This window comes from Aphelocoma coerulescens, chromosome 5, assembly GCF_041296385.1.
Source record: "Aphelocoma coerulescens isolate FSJ_1873_10779 chromosome 5, UR_Acoe_1.0, whole genome shotgun sequence".
Taxonomy (NCBI): Eukaryota; Metazoa; Chordata; class Aves; order Passeriformes; family Corvidae; genus Aphelocoma; species Aphelocoma coerulescens.
Genome location: NC_091019.1, coordinates 53,818,700 through 53,844,665, shown reverse-complemented (window position 1 = coordinate 53,844,665; position 25,966 = coordinate 53,818,700). Strand labels below are relative to the sequence as shown.

Genomic DNA, 25,966 nt, shown 5'->3' with positions numbered 1-25,966 from the left:
GGTACTTGACCCAACGTTCCATTCGACTTTTTCAACAAAAATTATTAATTTTATCTGCTTTAGGTTAGTGTTTTACCCTAACTGAAGCGAGTGCCACAGAAATAATCTTAGATGAACTGAACACATATGATGTGTAGACTTCAGGCATGTAAAAATTTACTTAAGTGACCTTATTCAGGCAATTTATTTCTAAAAATACAAACAGAAAAGAGGAATCCTAGATCACAAATAGGAGAGCAAAAATGGCATTTGCACTTGTAAGCTGTCCAGTATCGGTGTGGGCCACAGTGATCATGGGGCAGTTTAAATGCATTGGTTAATTTTTAAGTTAAATAAATAAATGCAGCTTTTCCTACCTAATAGGCTGGGGCTTTTATCACCTTCTATCAACAGAAATTTTTCTCTTTATCCTTTCCTATTACTTTCCTGGCTCTTATTTAGAGGCAGTAATTTACTGCAAAACCAAAGCTTAATAATATCTACATACACCATAAAGTATTTTTTCCCAACCATTACTATACCCTTAAATTTGACTTTTTAAAAATTCAGTAGTCTGTGAGGTAAAAATTTAATATAGTATGTAAGACATTTGTCATTCTTAGTTTATTTTAAACATTGCACTAGAACAGAGATCATAAAAATACTGAGGTAATTAAGATATCCAGACTTGCTCCATAGAACCTGTGATCTGGTTAATTCTGGCAGAAAAAAAAGTTACCTGAAGACAGCATTCCAGAATTTGGTTAGAACAATAAAAATATACCTAAACTTTATTAAAAAAAAAAAAAAAAAAACACCTTAGTTTAAATATCCAAAACACAGGTGGACAGTCCAGCAGTGGTTCACCATATTATCTCTCTCATAATAAAACGTGTCCTCTGAAGTTTGCATTCTTTTGGTGACAGTATTAGATGTTTGTAGATATTTCAAATGATGAGTTTGAACTTTGCAGACGTATCCAACTGCATCTGCCTCTACCAACAAAACCGAGATGGTTTGTTTCTATTGAACAGACACTTAATTCTACTATGATTATTAAGGTAAACTAGAATCAGTTTATTACTGACATTTTTCCAATATGAATACTGGATCTATAAAAAAAGTGAACCTACCAAGTATTCAGCTAATGTATGTGCATTCAGGCATTTCTGACTGTACCATCAAGACCTGCATAATAAGTGATGAAATTTGGTAAGTATTGTTCAGCCACAATGATGGCAAAGAGAGATGAATCATAGCAAAGGTACTTCACTAGTGTGTTCATAAACTTACATAAATTATGCCAGCATCACTACAATATGCAAAATACCTTTTGTAGAAATGCACACAACTTCCAAACAACATCTCTTATAAGAATAAACATATTTTGCTTCCTCAGTAACTATCACAGTAGTTTTTCATGCATTTAAGTATAGGTTCTGGCTCAGAATCAATATTGTGTGTGTTCTTGTTATTCTGAATTACTTTTGGTTATTCTAGATCCTGAAGAACTGTTTCATCTTTTACTGTCAATAAAATTCCTTCTCCCATTAAGATACATTTACTAACAACTGATATTCATTACTATGCAGTTATCACATACTTGTAGCTATAAGTTTAAAAAATCTGTGGTTTAATAAAAACCCAAACCAAAAACAAACCCTAAAATTAAGAAACACACTAAGAAAGTGCATTTAATAAGAAGTAGCATGCACACATACTACCTACAGAAAGGAAGCACAACTTTAGCTAGAACTCATCAACTCAAATGTCTGATTCCAATCAGTATGTCTAAAGCCATCTGTTAAACCATGGCTTATTAATGTTAATTATTTTGGCTACAACAGTAATTTTCAGCTTCTTGTTTGCAGATCCTTGAGTCAGTGAACTGAATTCAGGAGGTTGATGATGGGCAACTGAGAAAAGCTACTGAAACCTATTGCCAGCAAACTGAAAAATATTGAACAGAAATTTGTGTATCTGCTAGCAGATTTTTATTGGTCAGAGTAAAGAAAAGACATATTAAAGCCATAAATAACATCATCAGCTGTGATAAAAGAGAGATGTGGTGGGCAGGATATAACGATGATGAATCTGTTTTAAACAAGACAAGCAATTGCATGCTGTGAAAAATATACACAACAGAAAGGTTTATTGTTTTAGGCAGGGCAATTATAATATGAAGACCATAATCACTAGTGGTTTTAGCAGTTAAAGAAATTTTAGTCAAAAGGAGACTACTTATTAAAGTTACTCATATCAAGCATTTAGAGGATTGGGCTCATGCTGATACAAAGATCAATCAAGTGATGCACAGCTACTTGTAATTTTTACTTTTATTTCAGGACACGCTCAAACTACTTGACAAGAAGAGAAATAGTGCCATCTGCTGACATAAAGAATAGGCACTTGCAAGAAAAGCTTAACAAAACTCTTTACAGCCAATGTTTTTAAAAAATGAAGTTCAAACTTTTGCAGAAAATAGTGCACCCCCAAACTGTTTAGGCACATGTTTCTTCTAGTTTTGTCCACTTTCAAGACTTCAGGACGGAGAGATGGAATGGATGCCCTTAAAATGTTTGGTGTGTTTTTGGCAACGCTGCCCCCACCAAGACACTGCACAATCCACAAACTTGCCCTTTAATAGCTAGAACCCAACATCCTTCTGAGTGTTACTTCCACTTCCTATAGGAAACATATAAGAATGTTCACTAAATAAGCATTATCTACTATATTTCCTTTAGGCCATACTGTATTTTGCCTTAGCAGAAAATTTAAGAGCTAAGTAAGAATTAAGAAAGTAAAACCAATTTAGTCCATTCAGAAAAATCAGACAACCGTGGGATTGTGCTGTTTTTTATTGTGTTTTCAATGGAGAAATACATCATCTGTTTACAAAATAGCTCTTGAAAAATACAAGGAGTACAGATACTATAAAACAAAGCAAACTCCAGTCATGAGACACTACGTACATCATGCGAAAGCAACAGTCTGATCTCCAGGTTATGAAAACTAGAATTAAAAAGTCACTATACAGAAAGGTTCCAAGTTTCCAGCTTGGCAAAACTTGGGTGCAGTTACATGAAACGTTTAATAAAATGAAAAAGATTTTCCGATGTGTAAACAAAATGACAAGACTAAATTTGTGCCTGGCAATTTCAATCTAAACTCCATAGCTACACAAAATACACAGACAGCTTGTACACTTCAACTGTTAAGATATAACCTTCTTTGGGGGGGTGGACGACAGCAGGCTGCACAGGGCAAGGAAAAGAGAAATATTGTATACTAGACATCTTAGACAAATGGCAAAAAAAAAACCAAAACCCTTCAGTTACTGCACAGCCTAAGTAGAAGATAAGCTACACTCTGACTTTGGAGAATTAATTTAGAAGGATAAGGGGAAGAGTGTAAGTAATTTAACTTGTAACATGAAAGATGCATGTGTAATAGGATGGAGCACAATGGGAGAAGGGAGTTCGTAAAACATGCTAATCAAAGTATGGGAAGTATGATTTGACATCCCACATATTTCAGACTTAAGTAATAGTAACATGAAGTTTGTTATCTACATCTGGTATTACTGTTGGTATCCCTCATGTTCCTCAAATACTGCTGTTCTTTGCCGTGAGAGCTTCAGTTCTTTCAAAAGAAAAAGTTGTTACTTTTTTGATAGAACTACAAGAACAAAAAATAGGGTTAAGAGAGCTTACTAGATGTCAAGTGCTTACTAGAAATATGATTTTTTAAAATTTGGTGTTGTTCAGTATGTAAAACTACTTGTGATGAACTATCTAAAAATAAAAAGGTTAAAATTCTTAGGGAAAAATCTTTTTGCCTTTATTTAAAATTTAAGCTTTTTAATGCATATGGGACCTTTATGGAGTGTACAAAAATCATATTTAGTGATTCAAAGGCCATCAAGACAGGTGGTGTATTTCACAGGCACACAATATTTACCTAAACACTTTAGTCATGGGACAAATTTTGAATTTGTGCCTAGAGGCCACAAGGTATTACAACTAGGTAAGGGGCAGGAGGGAACCCAAATGAGTACATGGCTTGTTTTCATTCTGTATAAATAACTATTGTCCTATATGGTGCATACTAGCTGAAAAAATAATTAAAAAAAAAAAAAAACAACAAACACAAAACAACCCCCAACATTAAATGCAAAAGCTTTTCCCAAGAAATAAAGGGATTAAAAAAGGGAATAAGGAGTTCAATTAGCTCAAAAGAAAGTTTATTTACTGTTTGATTGCTGATTTGTATGCACCTTGAAACAATACTATAAATAAAAGTAGACCACGTCTTAATCATGTCCCACCTATACCAAAACTTCCCAATTACTTTCTCAACTTACGTCTTCTGACCCCAAGATTTGACATTACATTTTAAAGACTTACTGCTGCTTGATGGCAGTTGAACTAAATATACTATACACTTTGTTTTCAATGTATAGTATATCACAGAATTTCATCCAATTTGCAAATTACTACTGTTGAAGAGATTCTTCAATAAAATGGAAGTTTATCAGCTAAAGATCTAAAATTAGTCATACTCCAATAAAAAAGTACATAAAAGTGCATTTAAGGGATTCTTATGCCAGTTTTATCTCAATTTTGAAACAATGCATCAAACAAATTCAATCAATGTCAAATATGGCTACAAATAGTGTTCATGTTTTTAAAGGCAGTAATCCTTTGAAATATTTAATGTAACTGTTGCTAACACATTAATTGTACTCCTGGCTTCACATACTAACCTGGACTTCCAATCAAGCGGCGACTTTAGTCCAGAAAGGGAAGTGCACAAAATATACCTAAATCCGTTTGCGATTATGTTCTAGTCTTGCACCCTCCGTTCTCCTTTTTTTTCTACCATTAGAAGACAACAGGTTGAGTTGGCAGATACTGTTTATGGACCCCTGAGGTGGTTTTTTACCGGTTCAATCTCAATTTTATTGAATTCTTGATAACAGGAATAGGATTTGCAGGAAGAGCAGGGATATCTGAAAGGTCTGTACTGGGTGTTTTCTGAAAAGAAAAGAAGTTTGGTTGTATTTTAACTCTGCAAATATAAAAATATTGTAGTAATTGGCATTAACTTTCAAAACAAAGATTTTTAGAAGACTTTTTAGGAATATATGAAGATAATTACAGATTATAAATAGAGAAGCAGGCATTTCCTTTGCTTACACAGTCTTTACTAAAGAAAATTAGTACAACAATCTTTGTGTGCTTTTCCCTTTTTGACAACTGCAAGAAATTAGCAAGTGCTGCAGATAAAGCTGGGACTACTAATAACCTGTATTATAGTTAAACATCTACATAATAAGGGTGCTTGATCAGTGACATCTACTAGCTGATCTACATGTTTAGTATTAAAAAATGCCTTTTAACAATTCAGTGTTAAGTCTCTGCCCTTACAGATGAGTGATGAAAACAGTTCCCAATGCGAAGTGTGTGCCTTCATACATTCACATTCCAGACTGCTGAAAAACTCTTTACAGTCAAATTTCCAATTTTTCATATTGGTTCAGATTTGCATGAAAAAAGGTATAACAAACTCTAAAAAGGTACTGTATGAATGTGTTAAGAATTCCACCTTGACAAGAACCTGAACACTTTTTTCTCACTTAAAAGACTTAAATACCATTCAGCAAAATGACATCTAAAGCAAACAAAAGAAAAACACAGAAAAGAAACACATTCAAGATTCAGTGAGATTAATTAATATCTCACTTGCCTTATAAGCCTCTAAGATTGGGGTAGGTTGGTTTTGTTTTTTAAGCATTTTCACTTCCACTGTGGCACATGATTTGCCATCCCGATAAGCTAGTTATTATGCAGTACTTCACATCATTTATCATAAAATTTTTTCTTATGTTATAAATATTAAAAATGTATACAAGGTACATTTGATACAGGTGGAAAACTGCATTAAAATGACTGCTCTTAATTGCTGCTTTATTAAAAATAAATCAATCAAGTAAACACTGACTGATGCAGTAGCAAAGCACAAAGCAGCAAGGACCCAGGGCAAAATAGCTCTGAACCTTGCATCACCCCTGCCCCGAGTAACCCCCTGGCTGGTGCTTATCTGCAGTTTGACATGTTTCTATTTTCTGCAACATGGGCAGTGTTTTAAACAAAGCCAACAAGAACACCGAAAAATGACAGAAGAGACTCACCATCCTTTTGTAGTTTCCAGACTACTTTTGCTAAAGTAACAACTACACAATCTGTAAAAAAGCTACAAAGCTTTATATAATCCCCCCTCAACAACAGATGAAATAAAATTGGTGTACTTACTAAATGATCTAAAGACTTCCCTGAAGCAGTTTAGGAAGTCCATGTAGCATCTACAGTTTTTGCCAAACAATTTTGTTATCTTTATTCAGTACTGCTCAACAGTTCAAAATCTCCAGTAAGAAATACCATTATTGCTATTGCAACAATCTCCATTTTCAACCAACACATTTACTACACATACTTTAATGATTCAAGTGTGCATAAAATACTTTTTGATGGTGATCCTTGAATCAGTAGAGCACTAGGAGAAGCTTAAAAATGCTAGTAAGACACAGATGCACTCTCTAAAAGTTGTTAAAATATTAGAAACAAAAATTTAAGTGAATGGCACAGAATTCTTACTGTTTTCCAAAGGACCTTTTACACTGCTCAAACAAGCTGCCTAAGGAGCGACAAGGTTGCAACTTCTCTCTTGTGCCAAAAATTAGAATCTGAAGTTACATTTCAGACATCCTCAACCTCTACGTGGATATCCTTGAGCAGCAGCTATTTAAAGCATTTGTTTCCTTGTTAGAAAGGATTATTCTGTGATGTGCAAAGCACAAAGGAATAAACTGAACCCCTTACTTTGAAGGCACAATTCAGAAGAGCGAATCCAGCTTCGGTCAGTTTGTATGGCAAGCCATACATGTTTAGCTACAATGCACATTCAATAAGATCAAAGACCATTTAAAACACAAAAATTTTGACAGTAACAACAAGTAGCTTTCCATACAGTGGATTTATATTTAAAATTATACATTTATTTTTAACATCTGGACTCATTTCGGTTTCAATGCTTTCACCACAGATTAGCATACACACACATGCACAGCAGTATTGGTTTTAAAAACAGTACCTGAGGAGCTTGCAGAGAAGTTGTCTGAAGAGTTTCTGTTTGAGAATTAACATTCACTTCTGTCTCAATTTGCTCCTGAAAAAACCAAAAGCATCACCACACTTACACCCACTTCCAATGAGCTACTTATATAGAACTCCTAGAACTCCAGAATGATTTATATTGTGCTAAAGAAAACAGCAAAAAAAACCCCACAAGCATAGGTGCTCGCTGCATTGGCACCCTTCCTTTTATATTGGAGGAACCACAACACTGGAGAATGTTTCACTTATTAGGGATTTGACATCAACACAAGCTACATCACTTCTCAGTTGTCACTTGTTTAACCAATTAACACCTTTTATACAGAATCCTATAGCAAAACATTATCAAACATTACATATCATTCAACTCACTAAAGACAAAGAGTGTATTATCAAGGAAGATCATGTGAAAAGCTACAGAATTTGTTTAAAAATTTAACTGCTTTTCCACAGCTTTTGCCATTCTGCCACGAAAGGTTTCCTGCTGCTTTAATGGGTTGAATCAGCTTTCTAAATGAATAGATGAGTGTCAGAGACTAATTTTCAGGTATAACAGTGGGACTACAGGACTAAAACAGGACAATGGCACATTCTCATTTTAATAAAAACAGTCTGCTAGTTCAAATTGTACCATTTAGTAACCATACCCTAAAAAAAGCCATGCATTTCAATGGAAGAAAACATATGTTTTTGTTAATTTAAGAAATTTAATTCCACCATTTCCTTCCATAAATATTAAGGACAAAGACTTAGAGGAGGAGACTGCCAATAAAAACTAACAGGATTATCTATGTCTTTTATAATGATCTGCATCCAGTGGATCTATTTTTGAAGTGAGGATTAAGTGCTTACATGTATTTCTGCCCTCACCTACCTTAAGTTCAGAGATATTTCAAGGTGACTGCCTAATAAGATACAATTCCTCGCTACAGGGCGTTGAAGCTATAAACCAATGAACTTACTTTTAAGCATAAGCGTAATTTCCAGAGTATTCCAGAGACAACAGAATGTGCCCCATAAAAACTGCAAAATCCCAAGTGGAGGGCTGCTATCATATGGCTAAAAAGAGTCTGTCACCTTTCTGTTCACCACTAAGCAGAAAAATTGTCTGCTAAATTACAAGATAGTGGAGGACTGCATTGAATCTCCAAAGTCCTCAAAGAGTATGCTGCAACTTCACACAGTAATTTCACTGCCAGAGAAGATGTACTTACCATCACTTGAAATTTTGTTATCTAAAAAGCTAACAAGGTGGCTGGCTTTAGGATTCTCAGCCCAACGTGCAAACTCCCAGTAGAATACATAGGACAATTGTTCTTTCACTTATTAACATACATAAGGTTTGGGATGCAGGCAAAACACCGCATATTAACACATCCCTGATCTAATTTAACAACCTGAAATATAAATATGACGACTAATTTTTTCACCATGTATAATACCATGTGAATGACCAGCAAAGAAATGACAGTCCTATGTGACTTTGGATCCAGGCTCAACTTAGCATGGCAGCAGGCAATGGACTGCAATTCATCAATAATACTGATATAAACATTAAAAAATAACATATCATTTTGATATCTTTACTGGAGAGTCTATATCTAGACACACTCTCAGTCATTCCTAGAGAGAAACACAGTAATTTTCACAAGGAAGAGTCCCAATTAATATACACATAGTCTAGGCATAGATACCTTAGTTTCCATTTTTTCATGTTCATTCAAATCTATACAGCTAGTATCTTCACTTATTTCATCCTGCTGAAAAGCAAACACAGAAACTATCACAAATCATAAAACATATTTTTAAAAAATCAACAAGAAAATAAGGTCGAAGTGTTTATAAGGACAGAATTAGCTGTAAGACCTAGCATAATACAGGCTTACCAAAATAATTACTTTTAAGACAAGAATTTAGATTCCAAGCATTTGTGTGTCATGTGATGAGTATCAACAAAATAAAAAACACCTTGGCAAGCTGAAAACATCAAGCAGCAATGCAATCAGATTAGGAAATATCTGAAACTTGGAATATGAGAATCAGCACTCTGGGTGAAATGAATATTCAAAGTTTTGAACATTGCTATGGTATGATCTCAAAATCTCAAATACCTCTTCAATTTTAATTTTCTTAGGAGACTCTTCTTTATGGGGAGAAGATGTCCTTTTCACTGCTGCGACAGGGCTAGGCATTTTTGTTGCAACATTTCCTGAACTTCTTGGTGATGGATTTAATAGATACGCTGAGGGAACAATTCTAGAGATGGTAGGCTTTGGTGGTGGAGAAATGGCTGGTTGTGTGGCAGTTTGAGGAATGCTTTCATTTGAAGTACCTATGGACAAATAATTTAAAGATCTTCAACAAGAGGAGTCGACACAATCATTTCAGTTCAATCACTGGTATTTTTGGTCTCTAATCAAAACCCCTGACATCAAGCAGGCATCAAGGAAGTGGTACAGTTAATGGTGTAAGCATCATATTTGGAACAGCAGGTGTGCATACACTGCAGAGTTTATTTTCAAGCTCATTCTTGAACTTGGGTACACCCTCAGCAAGTTCACTGATGACACCAGGCTGTGTGGTGCAGCTGACACACTGGAGGGATGGGATGCCATCCAGAGGAACCTGGACAGGCTGGGCAGGTGGGTCAGTGCAAACCTCATGAGATTCAATAAAGTGAGTGCAAAGTCCTATGCCTGGGTTGAGGCAATCCCAGGCACACCCACAGGCTGGGCAGAGAAGTGACTGAGAGCAGCCCTGAGGAGAAAGACTTGGGGGCGGGGGTTGATGAAAAACTCAAGGTGAGCTGGCAATGTGCTCATGCAGCACCAAAAGCCAACCCAACCGCGGCCTGGGTTGCATCCAAAGGAGTGTGGGTAGCAGGTTGAGGGAGGGGATTTTTCCCTCTACTCTGCTCTTGTGAGACCCCAGCTGGAGTGCTGCATACAGTTCTGGTGTCCCCAGTCTAAGAAGGACATGGAACTATTGGAGCAAGTCCAGAGGAGGTCACAAAGTTGGTATGAGGACTGGAGCACCTCCCCTACAGAGACAGGCTGAGAAAGTTTGGGCTGGTCAGCCTGGAGAAGAGAAGGCTGCATGGAGAACTCACAGCAACCTTCCAGTATCTGAAGGGGACCTACAGGGAAGCCAAAGAGGGGTTCTTTGTCAGGAACTGTAGTGATAGGACCAAGAGCAATGGGTACAAACTAAAAGAGGGGATGTTTAGATCAGGTATTAGGAAGAAATTCTTTACCAAGAGGGTGGTGAGACACTGGAACAGGTTGTCCAGGGAAGTTCTGGATGCCCCAACCCTGACAGTGTTCAAGGCCAGGTCAGCTAAGGCCTTGAACAAACTGGTCTAGTGTGAGGTGTCCCTGCCCATGACAGGAGGGGTTGAGATTAGATGACCTTTTGGATCCATTCCAAGCCCTTAACGTTCTATGATTCTGAGAAAGAATTTCTGTACCAGACACAGGGTAGCCACGGCAATGACACTCTGCTTAGCCTAATTAACTCTGCTTGAGGCAGGCTACATGAGCCCAAGCAGAGCTCTCTACTAATACAGCTGTATTATTTGTGGTACCTGAAGTTCTACTGCTTCTGTACTCAGCCATATGTATGCACTGCCAAGACTGCCTTAAATCCAAGAGCAATCTGATATTCCCTTTTTCACTCAAAAATGAAGTTTATCACTTCTCAGGCTTAGATTATGCAGTGACAAATATGAAGTCGTCACAGAGCATCAAATAAAGATATTATATACATCCTTTTGAAAAATGCTCCATATGACAAAGCTCTATCTCATCAATTGCCTATCTCAAACTAATAAGTGCACATAGGGAGATGCTCCAGGATGAGAAAAAATACATTGAGGAAATTTTTCATTAACAACTATCAGGTGATTAACATTTTGATTAACCAAAATATAAGAATGAACAACTTCTGATATGCTTCCAAATTCAAAAACCAGTCACGCCATTTAAGCTCCATTTAGTGCTCATGGACAAACTTACTCACATTGATACACCTGTGACATGATAAAAATCAGAGAGAAGTAAGACTAAACCATGCCACACATCAAGAGTGAAATGAGAGATTTCATTTTGAAAGGCTAACCAGTCACTCCCCTTTTCCATCTATTTCTGATTTGCTCCTTGCACACAGCTAAAGCTCCATCAAAAAAGAAGAGTAGCTGACTCTAAGAGAACATTTTCACCAGATGCTTTTATTCTTTGACTAAAGAGTCAAATTTTTAAATTACTTTTAAGTAAAGTGTACTTTTTCTTGCAGAAAAATGGAGGATAAAGTTAGCACACACGGTGGGACACATCTGAACAGACAGCAGTAAGGAACGTGTTTCTGCTTACATCTGAGTCTTTTTCATTCCTAGAATCAATTTCATGAAGCACAAGGAGCGGGAACATGGGAGCATAGACTACATACAGACAGTACAGAACCACCTTGGTTTAACTACATAATGAATTAAAAAGAAATATAAAAATTGTTCTTCCAGCTTCAGATAGTTTTTTCCTCATTTAGCCAAACAAACTATAGACCTACATTAGGTCATTGGAACACTGCTGCTATTGTGAATGGCAAATATAAATCCCTAAAAGAAATAAACATCACAACACAAATATTCCTCTATGATTTTCTGAATCCTAAAGCAATTATTGAACTATGCATATCAAGGAGAATACATTGCAGCATGTGTTAAGTAAAGACTAGAAGACTCAAACTGGAAGAAAAACTGCCTTATAAACATTACCAAAAATTCAACAGAAACAATATGCTATGCCATTTTCCTTACCCCCTGAGCTTTCACTGGAATTTATTTGTGGCACAGTGACTTCAGAAGCCTGTGTGTTGGTCACAGATGCTGCTGTTACAGCTGGCGCAGGACTGCTTCTGCTAAAAAGAGAAAAATTTTGGACCACTGAAAACATTAGTAAGCTATGGTGCTACATGATCTGACTTTCATCACATCGTATGTGTGACCAGTAATCACAGCTGGTATTTTACCTACATTACAGAGCAGAACTTATGTCAGTAAAACGGTAAAAATGAGCATTGGCAATATACTATCAAACTCAAGCAATGCAAGCTATATCAAATATTAAATTTAAATCACTCAATGACAGTTTTTGAGACCAGGAAAGGTCTAATTTTATTTGTATCTCATTTGTGCTTAAAAGACAGGCAAAAATTAAGGCAGTGTCCACCCAAATAATGTGCAGGGGAAAACATAGCAACTATTTACTGAAGGATGAAACAAAACCAATCATCCCAAGCAAAGGTCTGGGGCTTCAAGCGACCAACCACAAAAATGATCCTCTTTTAATCTTCAAGAAGCTGGGAAGCAGTATGTGTCTAATATCAACCAAGGGCAATTTCCACGTCACCTGTGATATCCTAGGTATCACAGACTCATTTCAGTAGTACAGATAGTGGTATCCACTACTGTTAATCATTTACCAAGGTAGAATAACTAAAAGAACACTTGCCAAAAGGACTAAGTCAAGTATTTAGTCCTACACAATGTCCTATAATATATGTGTAATACTGCTGAACTATAGGAGATTGATGATAACTTCTATATGTATCAAAGAGATGAACTCATTTATTGGGGCAAACTGGAGTCAAGGTAGGAAAAGACTTAATACAGAAAGTTAGTATTAAGAAAACTTTACTATGTACACTTTGAAACTAATAGGGAAAATTATGTTCCTAAGCTTAATTTGCATAGGTATCATCAGTAACAGCAGTAGCACTACTGATTTCCCAGACAGAAAATCTAAACCTCTCTACTGTCTCACACTTAGATCCAAAACTCAAAAAATTACTTACTCACCCTCACAACTACTTGCTCACTACCTATCATACCCTCCCTACTGCAGGACCCAGGTTTTCATATAGTGTTCTTCTAAGCATTTTTATCCAAGTTCAGAATTCCTCATCTCAAGTCCAGTCCCATGCTCCCTATTCCCGAAATTTCACTCTAGTGCTCAAACTGGAAATAAGAGTGCCTACAATCTCCATCCAATTTGGAACATTCCCACCTTGGTAACAGTAGGTATCTCATGCATGCAGTATTTGCCATGTATTTAACACAAGTAACTCAGGAAGAGAGAGCAGCAACAAGACTGAAAGTCTTCATTACCCCTGAGAACTTCCGGAACTGTTCAACGGACTCGTCTTCATAGCACTGGTAGGCGAAGGCACAGACGTGCTGTTATCACTGTCCATAGACAAGTCTAGGCTGCTGTCATTCAGAGCAGTCAACCTGATCCCTTCTGTCGAGTGCTGCAAGCCACAAGGCAAAGGAAAACCCTGTTAGTCTAATTAAAGGTCTAAAAATCAACAGAAATTAAAGTTATTTCAAAATGCAAACTTTAATGGACAATTTTCAAATCCTTTTACATGTAAATAATCCAGTATTCTCCCACTACAAGCATTTACATTTTCATGTTCACAACTCTGGTACAGATTTGTCTGAACCAACCACGTTCAAAACCAAACTGTTAATGTATTTAGTGATTATATTTTCAGCTTTATTTCAAATTTCTTTTGTTTTGTGGGCTTATAAATACTTTCATTAACTTTAAAGCAACTGATGTACACAAAAAGAATTTAAAGAGGATTTGAACTCAGTCCATGGAGAAGAAAGACCCTTTTCTGACATAGTACTACTACTTAGAGAGATGTATTACTTAATATTTACATTGTTCTCTGAAGCAGACCTACACTTGGTGTCAATAAAGACTTTCTAGTCCTTAAAACAGCATTCAATATAAAACATCTATAGAAATAAAACATGTTATTCAACTACAGTTAAAACAGAATATGTAAAAGCAGTTTAGCTATTAAAAAACCCAAGCAAACCTGTATTGCTCTCAAATTAAGGTAATACAAGGCACCAGGGATTTTGAAACAGACTGAATTGTTCAAAGTTCCACCCCTTCTTCCTGACTCCACTAAAATTAAACAATCCAATGAAGCATCTTAATTAAAAACTAATGCTACCATTCTCCACACAAGTCATACCATAGGCCACACACAGCTAAACTATTCAGCCAGACAAGAAGATACTATCCACATTGTTGATGTTCTCAAAAATCTAGCATTATATCTAGTGCACCTAATAATACTGCTACACTCAAATGAGATCATATTGCAGGTAAAATTAAGATCTCAAAATGTGATCTTAATTCTTTGATTAGTAAACCTAAAAATCAAAAATTTGAGAGCAACTGCGTTTTCATTGCTCTCAAATATTAGTGAAGTTTACCTTTTTCTTTTTCTGAAGCACGTGATTAGGTAGTAGTTGGTGAAGTTGCTTACGTTTCACATGCCTTGCAGCAATCTTCATATCCATCTCAAACATCTTGCTGTTTATTGCTTGCCTATAAACTACACAATTAGAGTAACATTAAGACATAACTGAAGCATTTTGCAAAGTCCACTTACTTGCCCAGGCAGAAACAATTTGCATTTCAGAGCACTTATTACCCTCAAGAACAAGAATAATGTTTCCTTGTTCTGGAGGAAGAAGGGAAACTGCCTACCACGCCAGCACTGATAGTACAAACACAAAGATTGGTTTGGAAACAGGTGACCTGTTTTTCAAGAAAAATGTCTTGCAAACACACAGTTTTTAACAAGTTTATTTTTAACAAGTTTTAACTGTAAGAGCTCTGAAGTAACTTGTTCCTTTTTTTGTCAAAGGGACTAAAGACAGAAATAAAATTTTCTCACAAAGAATTACAGTATTTACATCAAATTTACAGGTGATTTTATTTATGCAGCTCCTGCAACAAATGGGTTTTAAATCAGGAGCTAAGTGCTCATGTGCCACCTAATGTAGTAAAATTACCGTGGCAACTCATGCACCATTACATTTTTATATAAAAGTAATTTCTGTTTGGGTTTTTTCTGTTTTGTTGGGCTTTTTTCTTGCTTTGGTATGTTTTTGGTTTTTTTTAAAAATTTTGTACAGTTGTTTTGGTGGGTTTGTTTGGTTGGTTTTTGTTTCTTCTAATTTTGTGTACTATAACGAGTTATTTCTCTTCACCTCAGAACATCTGCTTCTGGTAAGTCAACATGGTAAGCGCTAGTACAAGAACTGCACTGGAACCCAGGATTCTGGGTTCAAGTAAAGCCAGGTAAAAATGAAAAGCCTGTTAATTCACACTGACTGTCTCTACAACGTTAAACAAAAACTGGGGCAGATGTATGAATAAAAAATGGTTCTGTAGATCTTAAGTATAAAAACTCAAGAGGTAGCTCCCTTATTCACTGTCTACTGAACAGCATTAAGGAATCTCACTGAATAGGCTGTGAACATGCAATTAAAAAGGTGTTAAGAGTGAGGCACACAAAGAGTTCAATGAATACCGAGTATTAAAGAGAATACTGCTCTACTTCTTGGTATTGAAGAAGCTCATAAAGCCTCTTTGTAAAAAATTATGCAGGTGACAGCTAAGGTAGAAGCATGCTCAGTGAAAACAGACATGGTTAAATCATTCCTGACATTAGGCCTTATCAAAGTTTCCAAGAAACTAGGAAAACCTAGATCACTCTTCATGTCTCTCTTCCTCCCCTTGCTCCTGCTAAAAAAGGAAGCTATTCTTTAATTTCATCCTGAAAAATGCTTAGTTACTTTTGATAAAATCTTAGGGTCTATTCCAAAAGACAGGGCAAAGTAGTCTTTAGGATGGATTAAAAACAATGAAGACAGACCCATATTAATTTCAGATTACCAAAAAACCCACAACACACAAACAGAAATTGTTTACTAGATGGTTACTTCTGGAAGTGTATTCACAAATCAAAAACTCTGCACCACGGTTTATAAGGATCTTGATGAAACACTACTCCACTTATAAGTGCATCTATTTAGACAAACTTCAGGAATATAGTGCAAATAAATCACATTCAAAATGGTAAGTGCAAGTTTTAGTGTTTTCATACAAAAATGTCTGACAAGTATACTACTGAAATATCTGTTTATAAACAATAAAAGACCTGAGAAACTCTAACTTCTGAATTCCTGCACTCCTTCAATGCAGCAGCTAAGGTACTGTCTTTTCTAAATTCTCAAAAATTAGAATGATGTTCCTATAGTTGCTATAGTTTCTCCTTCACCACTAATAATTACAAGAAATATTTCACCTCTCAAGAAAGAAATGCCCCTCTGCAGCTATATACAGCAAGAAAGAACTCTGAAACCTTGGCATGATTTATAAATATACCTATATATTTATTGCATTCAAAGGTGTGAGGTAGAGGGGTGTCAAGGTGTCCATTTCCCTTGCTTCCTCAAACTTATTGAGTCTTAGAAATTCAGAGATCAGGGCTGCATTAGGTAACACTTGAACCTAATCCTTCAACTCTGTAAACACAGAATACTTGAATCTCAACTGTTGTTTAAAAAAAAAAATTAAAGCAAATGTATTAGATAAATCTGTCAAAGTTACTGTTCCTGACACTCTGGAGTCACACTCCCCAGCTGTTACCAATTCTTTGCTTACAAAATTTCTTATGTGTGTACTAAGTTATTTTTGTGAATCAAAAAGTAAGCATCAGAAAGCCAAAAAGCTCTCTTACACTGAGTGTTGGACATGAAAGTAAAAGTTACTGAATCAATTATCTAGCATGAAACACCATAGAATAAAAGGCATTTTGTAATCCACTGATAAATTTAGCTTCACCAAGTAACAAAAATATTTAAACTATACTGCAAATTTTTGAGGTTATGCTTGTTAGTTTGCATATGATAACTAATTCATCTGTTTAATAAAGATTACAAAATAACGTACCACACTTTTAGTGAGATCTGCAAGATGTGTGTATAATTTTTATGACTTTTAATGAGAACAAACTGAAAGTCATTAGTCTGAAGTGTTTAGAAGCATTAAAACTCATTGAAAATGTGTTTCATTAAATAAAACCCCGAACTCCTTGGCTGAATCCCTCTGTGTAGATACAATTCTACTACTATTATGAGCATTATGAATAAAGACTACATTTTAAGCAAAGACAAAAGCTTCAAGAAGTTTATTAATACCAGAACACCTAGAAAAGGTTTATTAATAATAGAACACCTAGAAAGCAAAACTCACCTGTGTCTGTAAAAGACTGAATGTCGTAGGTAAGATCAACACTTAAATTTTCAGAGTTTTCAGTTTTCTTAAACACCAACCCAATCACCCACATTGTACGGTATTCTTCCCTGGAAAATGTTGTATAAACAGTCACGTAATACTGACAGTATTAACTAACTTAATAAGTTATTTTCTGCAATAACAACAGTTATATATTTTCACTCCTGTAGCAATGGGAAACTAGACATACAAAAGCAAAAACCAAAGCTGACTAACAACATTCCCTTTTCATTCATAATATAAAAGTCATGAAACACTACACATCTACCTCCAGCAAATGAACTAAGATCATCAGTAGATTACTCCATCCAATTGTGCTCCCATACAGATCCTCTCATGTAGCTACTAGCATGAGAGTAACCAGCTCTCAACTAGCCATAGCAACTATAAAGGCACCAAAAGTAATTAGAATCTATTCCTCAACTAAGCAACTTCCATTTCACAACCTAAATGTGTCTTCAACACTCAAATTTCTTAGTTGTAACTGAACACAAACTGCAGGTTTCAGTTAAAAACCTCCCTTTGACAGCTCCCCTTCACATGGGAAGGTGAAAGAATGTCCTTTGTGTACACTGGGAAGACAAACTTTCCTGAAAGCGTTGCCTGCATCAAGTCCTCTGAAATAAGAGCTAATTGGAGCCTCCGATTATGCAGGCAGTTGTAGCTGTATCCACCTGCTAAAATGATGCTAAAGTGGTACTGTCTGCTTCCTTCCAATTTTATTCAGAACATGCATACAACAATTACATAACCTCTCAAAAAAAAAAAAGTAGCACCATACTGTACCTAAAGCAGTGTGGAAAAGGCTCTGTGCAAGGATAACAGGGCTTTTCACATATCCCAGTAAAGGCGAATTTCTCCCCCATTCTCACGCTTTACACAAAAATACGATTCCTTACAAATTAATTACAATGCTATCTCAAAGTCTTAAAAGAGATCTCAGCCCCCACACACCTGCAATCACTGTTTTGAGTGGGGGAGAAAGGAGTAGCAGAGGAAGGAGCCAAAAAACATTTAAAATCCTCAGCAATCTGAAGTACTTTATATTCTCTCCACTGTTTCCACAACCTGACAAATTCTAACAGTTATTATGATTTCAGTGATATTCATCCCAACTGCTAAATTTTGTACAATTAAATTAACTTGGTTACTCAAGAGCTCCATTCTACAGTGCCTGATGTTCTCCCAGTTTCTCAGTGCCTCCTCACAATTAAACCAGCATCAACTAAGTAGCAGTAACTTATACAGGTTGGCAAGAAATTATGCAATTAATACAGTTATTAGCAAAAATACACTTCCCCTTATTTTCTGATTCAGAAACATTTTTATAAAGAATTAAAGAGTACCTAATTTCACAAATAGTACTTAAGAAGAGCTGAACATTGTTTGCCTTTAGGTGCTGTCATTAAAAATTAATCCTTTTAAGATTTTATAAAAACATCCATTCATTTATTATGAAATTGTATTTTAGTTAGCTTCTCCCTATTTAATGAAGAAAATGGGTTTGCTTACTTGTCAGGATTCTCCTTGGGTGCTGGGAATGACTGTGGATTCACATGAGCCAGTGTAATGAATTCATTCTTCTCCAGGTTTCCAACTAGAATACGGATTTTTGATTCCACCAAGCCCACCCTGCATAAATGTCATTTATTAACAAGATCTCATTAACAGGAAATAATAGAAGTATCTAACATCATATATCAGGATAAAATCCTCAACATTCTCCTTATATTAATACTTGAGACTATTAATGAATTAGTGCACGCCAGATTAATTCAGATCAATTATTTCAGTTAAGGCCTTACAAAAACTGACACAAGGGAAACTTAAGAATGCCCTGCAGCTCTCTCTGTGGCCTGATTTTACAAATGGAATTAAATACAAGACATTACACACCAAGTAAAAGGCAGTCAGAAGGAGCCATCACATATTTATCCAATATTCTTTTGGCCTCAGAAGATGAATTTTAGAGGTGAAGAAATTCCCAATACCTGCCAACCTTAAAATTTCACTAATAAAAGAGTTTAGAAACATGGGAAAGGGGAATTTTTGTTTTGAGAAACAGCATTTCAAGTGACTAAAAACATACCTCCTCACACTGCTTATTAAAAAAAGTGCACAAGGCATTTGTAAAGTAAACCTGACAGTGCTGTTAAGGAAAAAATCAAGCAACAGCCTTTACTCCCTAGTTTTTCATCTTAACTTTTTTTTTCAAAACTCTACGATCTTTTTCCATTTAATTTTGAAACACTGAAGCTCCACTTTCTTTCATTAAGAAGACACCTGATACACTAGATACTCCCTAGTGTCCAAGGTTTGTGGCGGAGGGGGAAGGGAGGTTGTTGTTTTTGATGTTTGGTGGGGAGGTTTTCTTGTTTTGATTTGGTTCTTGGATTATCAAGGATTACTCACCATTCTAGTCGCTGTTTTTCTGTCGGTGCGCTTGCTAGAAGTACAATATAATGCCTTTGGAGATAAAGACAATACGCTATTCTATATATATTTCTAAAACTAGACATTCAAACCTTAATAATAAAACTTTGCAGTAAATTCTACATTGTAAAATACAGATTATTAGCTTAAGCATATATCCTACATTAAATTAAGTTCTGTTATGTAGAAAAAGGGGCTATGTCCCAAGTGTGTGACTAACGGACTTCGAAACATTTTGGAGTTTAGGGCCATTTGCAATTCCACTGTAATACCAATAACCTTAATAAAAGGTTAGGAATGTAGCACTGGTTGAAATATTTCAATACCTGATGAGATCAGGGATTTAACTGACTATGAATCAAGAAAAAACAGTTGTTCACTACTACCTTTACATGTCATCTGTCTTAGTTGCAACATTATTTCTGAATAGTGAGAGGAGTGGTTAGCACACATGCATTTGTTCAAAATCCAAAATAACACTATGAAATACAGTTAAAAAATTTGTATCTCAATTTTGGAATTCTCTGAAGACACTTATCTGAAATTTCATAAGGAATGTTTCCTCTGATGATAGTTCTTAACCTTTCAATTATATTCAAGGATATTCAGTGTATACCCACTGTAAGCAGATTTCAAAGAGACTATACAAAACAAGAATGGTATTTTAAACAAAAAAGCCCAAGGACAGCAGAATAGGAAGAGATTAGTTTTAACTTGAGTTCCTAATGAGGGAGCTGAGGCAATCTCACATGCTTACAGACAGGTTTTTCAGAATCTTAGCTGGGAAGTCTTTAACATCCTAAGTCATCCAAAGCCACACTACTCTATACTGATATGGCATGTTTAGGTACCTTCAGAGCAGGATTTAAAGAACAGTACTAACACGAGATACCCTAGCATACAGCTCACAGAAAGGAAAGCAAGGTCAATGATGCTGGAAAACCCTGGTGCAGTCCTCTGGTGCCACAGGCCTTCAAATTGCAACAGCAAATCCAAATCAACAGATCAAATTAGCAGCTACATGTTTCTGTACTTATCTCTAGGTGGCAGGAACGAAAATACTACAGTCCTCTGATTTCAGTCAGAGAATGTCAATGAAACAAGAGAACTGCAAGGGAGACATTTGGAGAAACTTCTCCCCTGTTCTGAACAAAAAGAGATAAATAACCTATTCATTCTGCATCTTGGCAGTATTGACTGCTTCACAGAAAAATCTTATGGAAAAAGATAAAAAGGGTCCTTTAACTCTGTATGAGACATTACTAATGTTGGTTTATTCTAAGGAGTACTACACTTTCAGTAAGATTCCTACATCATACACATCTCACACTTGCAGAATGTTTCATTCAGAAGAAATTACAATGCTTAAGCTTTTTGATATTTTTAACCATGTCTGAATGAAAAAAGACAAATCTCAACATGCAAATATTTGAAAACATCAGTTTTCCAATTACTTATTAAAAGCAGCTCTTTGAAACAAACTTCTTAAGAATCATTTAAAAAAAAAAGTAATTTGTTTATGTCTAAAAGCCTCAACTAGCTGGTAAACACCTAGGAAAAAATCCTAAGCCTAATTTATGCAAAAAAAAAGTAATGTTTAACTATTTTTGCTCAGGTAGTGTTTGCTGAAAAAGAAAAAAGTAAAGGATCCAATTTCTCCCCACTCACCTACCAGCTGTTAGTGCTGAGAGGGAATTATTCACTAGAAACTTCCTACTACAGTTTTCAATAAAATTAAATAGTGTTAAAAATTAAGATATTTTAAAAGTCCAAGGTCTCACGGCTAAATTTTGCAAAGACAAGATTTGTTATCAGTGCCTCAGTCATAATTTTATCACAAAGCACATGTGCAACTCAGAAGTATCTATGACTTCATTATAAAGAAAAATGGTCTTAGCTTAAGCTTCTACATCTCAATGGTGACTTTTAGACTCTGGGTATTATTCTCAAGTATATCGGTTTGGATTTTGTTTGTTTGGGGGCTTGAAAGCTTTCTCACTGTCTGCCTTTCAGCATTCTTTTCACAAAAATAACCTAATGTAGATAGTATGGAATTGTAATACATCATTAACACAAGTATTTCTAAAAAAAACCACCCAAATTAGAGTCATACTACTTTCTGGGGAAAACAAAACAAAAAAAAACAACAAAAAACCCCCCACCAAAGAAACTAACAAAACCCAACCAAACAAAAAAAACCAACACACCAAAAATTAAAAAAAAAAGACACCCCAAAACCAACTGAGAACACCTGAACATGAATATTTTGATTTTTCTTTATTGTATGTCTAGGAAGTATACTTTTATCCAGTACTTTGAAGTCCTATGAAGCCAAGAGACCTTTTAAAAAGGTGTATTTATATTCTACTTATTTAGCAGAATTTTCTCTTATAATGACATAGAATATGCTAGACCTTATTAAATCAGTGCTATTTCTCTCAAAACACTGCTCTCTTGGTCTTAAGCTACAACCATTTCATTTCTCATGCAACACTTCAGACTCATATCCACTTGAAATTCTTGTCACTTCCCTGTTAAACACCGTACCTGTATGTTCCTTGTCACTGCTTCCCCCCCCCCTTTTGAAAAAATTTAAATCTACATGAAGGGCAGATAATACATGTTGTAACTCCCTATCTCCAAGTAATTGCCGACATTTACAAAGTAAGAAAAAAAAAAAAAGTAACTAAAAGCAGATTTCCTAATTTTCTTAATTTCTAATCTGCTCCTACCATGCAGGTATGCAGTAGCCTCTAGATTTCCTTAGTCACACATCATTAAGGTTTATTTTAAACATAGACAGCAAGTCAAAAGTGCTTATGAACAGTAGATATTTAGCAACTAATTGCCATTGAGAGTGATAGATTACTGAAGCTAAATTTTCAGAGATAAAAAGAAATGTTTGTCTCAGAGCAAGGATCAGACATTCTCTTATCTGAGAATAACAGCATTACACACTGCTATGAATTCAGCAGAACATGCCAAGGCATCTACAATTTATACAGGAGAAGAAAGTGAAGAGGGAAAAAAACTTCAATACATCTAGCTTTCAGATGGAGATCTGACCAAGAGAGCCACATTTACTGCATACAGATGACTGCATACAATTATTTACTTTGTAAAGGCTACTAACCAAAATTTTAAAATTAATCTACTAAGGGAAAACAGAGAAAATCCCAGGTAATTTAAATTAAAGCAGGCTCCATAATACCATCCCACAGTTAAAAAAATAAAATTAGAGCAAAGACATCATGTGCAAAACAGAAAATCTGGGTATATAATGTAGCAATGAAACCTTCTCTTGCTCAGCAACTGGTAAAATGGCTAAAGCTGGTACACAAAAAAACGTACATTAAAATGGAGATTATTTCAAATGACATTAAATGCTTCCTATTTTTGAAAGAAACAAAGAAAATGTACTAGAAACCTCTTGAACAGAAACTGATTTGTCTGCAGCCCAATTTTACTTCAAATAATAATATAATTTAATAGTGTTCTTTTAAATGTTTTCAATCTTAAGCTCCAAGGAACAAGAAAAGCCATCCAAATGTTTTAAAGCTTTTATCATGCAAAAAGTATAGAAACAAAACACAGACACATTATGAAGGTCATCAGTCTCTTTTAATGGGGGAACTGTATATTTCAATCTTGTTTAGATTAGTACAAAACCAACCAACCACCCAACACAAACATGTGTAATATATATTTGATCTTGATTCAAGAAAAATGGGTCTCCAATTTCAACTGAGGGCAAAGAAGATGTAGTCCATATTTTAAGAATCCATATTTATTGCAAAAATACAACTTTCAGCAAGTCCGTATACATTTAACAAGCTTCTGCCCCACAAGCATATTACTAGAAACCCTAAAAGTGTGAAGTGTGGATTTCAGTACTTCCCTCAGAGACATTACAAAATTAGAAAAGCTAGGTGTAAGTTAATAAAGATCCAAGAGCCTTAAGCTTTAATGAAAAAAATCTAGTAATAACTAGTACAGCTGGTAGTTAGCCAACACAATTGCAAAAATATGTTTTATTATCAGAGTAAACTGTTGACTGTATTGACAGAAGAAAACATACAGTTTCAAGTACTTATTCATTTTAAATATTGACCTTCAGAATAAGTTCTTTCAACATCTTTTTTCCTGGGAAGACCCATTTTTAGAATGCTTACTGACAGCACTAAAGATCATTTCTATTAGTCAAACCAGATGACACGTCTTCAATGTTACTGGTAGCATACCAGTTCAGAGTTAACTGGTGACATTCTAAATATCTGCTCAGGGACTAAAAGGTACCTGAAATACAGGTTTAAGACACAAAAAAGTACCTGAGGAGATTATTCACTTTCTAAGAGAAAGGACAGTAGTGCATTCACTCTCCCACTCTATAGAAAAATCCTAACAAAACATTTTTTTGGACATCTAATGTATGTATATTTATGATCCTGTGCTACAGAGCATTATTATGTAGTTCAACTGATAAACTTAAAATATTCTGCCATGCCATAAAATACATACTTGTACTTCTGAAAGAAGTTTGGAGCTTCAAAAAGTTTGGACCACTCTGCCTTACTCAGCAAAATTTCATCTGTGATAGCAAGACCTAAATTATAAAAAAAAAAAAAAAATTTAAACTTTTTTTTTAAAAAATACAGTTTAGTATCCAGAGTAAAGACAGTTTATTAACTTAGCAAAGACTACTACAAATGATTTCCTCCCTTCAAATCCACAGCAATTTATCAACAAGATTTATAATTCAGTCATACTTTAACTGGTCCTTCGTTAAACAAATAATTTTAAAAAAACCTACATCTGTGTAGAAATGTATGTTAATTGATCAGATTGATTATTGCACATATTTTTATTCTGTGTTGTAACATAGCTCCATTTTTTGCATATGCCACAGTAACCATTCAGTTGGAATCACCTCTTGTGCAAGGCATTTTACAAGGCAAAGAAACAGTGAGACAATAAGGTACTGCTCTATCTGAGAAAGCTACTTGTAGTTGCTCCCTGCATCAAGTCTATTTCTTGCTTTGATAACAACTTCTCTTATCTGCTATAATTATTCAAGTACATTATTTGGATAAATCCAGAGGACTCATCTTCAACAGAGTACACTGCCTTTACTAGGCCTAGAAACAGGCATCAAGTGGAACTACTATTGCTAATCTTTCATTTATCATGACACAATCTAAGCCACTAAAATAAAGTTATACCATTAGTTCTAATTTTCAGAGCACAAGGCATTCTATTTCACTACCCTCCGTTTCTAAGAGTGAAGGACAGACCTGCAGAAGTATCTACTAAATTTGCAGTGTTAAGCAACATTAAGTGTAACAGGCCAAGTTCTACCTCCCTCAAAAGTCTTGTGTCAACAAGCTTTTTAACATCCACCCACCTCCCCCTTCAAAGCATACCTGCAATGAAACCATTTTAAATCTGTTTGAAAACATTTATATAGAGAGCATAAGATAATACTTACCTTGCTTAAATTCCTCAACCATGACCATCCGTGTGGAAACGGACACATTGTACGTAGAGTTCTGCTGTGGGTATGCTGGTGTAATTATAGGCATAAGATGGTACCTATCACTGGGGTTTACCTACATATAACAACAGCCAATCAGTTTTCTTCAAGCACACACATCAGTTAACAGATTTGGATTTCTCCTTTTACTAAAACCAAGTCTTAAGTTCTAAGAGACCTTAGTTTGTAGACCGAGTTCAGAAAAAGTTTAGAAAACAGAACAAAGAACATCTTTCTGAATGACAGTGATGTGGGAGGGCTGTAACCTGTCAGCACATCAAGATGAAGCTGCAGGCATTTCTAAATCCAGAAATGCCAACCAAACAGAACAATTTCCCTCTTTAATAGAAATTAGTTTGTGATCACATGAAACCAAGGCCACCTCATCACCATATAAGCACCTTCTGCAGAATGACTGTCTTCAGACTTTGCGAAAGGTATTTTATACTTTATTTCTGTAACACTACTGAAAACTAAGAGCCATTTTAAGAAAAGAGGCTCTGTGCAACCTGACAGAAGCATCACTTGCATTAACGTACTTTTATTTAACAGCAGACAGGGTAACAAAAAAAGAAGGGACACGACGTACACACGCAAAATACATTAAAATATTATTAGGGTAACAATCTTGTAGAAGGTAAATAAAAGATAAACCCCTGCCTTAACCTTAACCCACTTTGATTAGC

At 35.4% G+C, this 25,966-nt stretch overlaps 1 protein-coding gene across 5 annotated transcripts in view; it reads right to left on the bottom strand.

The window, feature by feature from the left end:
- Positions 1 to 2,819: 2,819 nt before the first annotated feature.
- The window catches only part of PAPOLA (poly(A) polymerase alpha), a 44,119-nt gene continuing 20,972 nt past the window's right edge, over positions 2,820 to 25,966 (bottom strand). For 2 of the 5 annotated variants that reach the window (XM_069018217.1, XM_069018221.1), the window contains exons 11-22: positions 25,236 to 25,356; positions 24,269 to 24,353; positions 19,730 to 19,783; positions 18,830 to 18,949; positions 17,276 to 17,385; positions 14,443 to 14,564; positions 13,315 to 13,457; positions 11,965 to 12,065; positions 9,266 to 9,486; positions 8,849 to 8,914; positions 7,132 to 7,206; positions 2,820 to 5,015 (exon numbers count right to left, since the gene is read on the bottom strand). In XM_069018217.1, coding sequence (XP_068874318.1) covers positions 4,920 to 5,015; positions 7,132 to 7,206; positions 8,849 to 8,914; positions 9,266 to 9,486; positions 11,965 to 12,065; positions 13,315 to 13,457; positions 14,443 to 14,564; positions 17,276 to 17,385; positions 18,830 to 18,949; positions 19,730 to 19,783; positions 24,269 to 24,353; positions 25,236 to 25,356 — 1,314 coding nt within the window. In that variant the 3' untranslated portion in view covers positions 2,820 to 4,919. The remainder of the gene's footprint in view (positions 5,016 to 7,131; positions 7,207 to 8,848; positions 8,915 to 9,265; positions 9,487 to 11,964; positions 12,066 to 13,314; positions 13,458 to 14,442; positions 14,565 to 17,275; positions 17,386 to 18,829; positions 18,950 to 19,729; positions 19,784 to 24,268; positions 24,354 to 25,235; positions 25,357 to 25,966) is intronic. The other 3 variants (XM_069018218.1, XM_069018220.1, XM_069018219.1) reach the window with 3 other exon arrangements.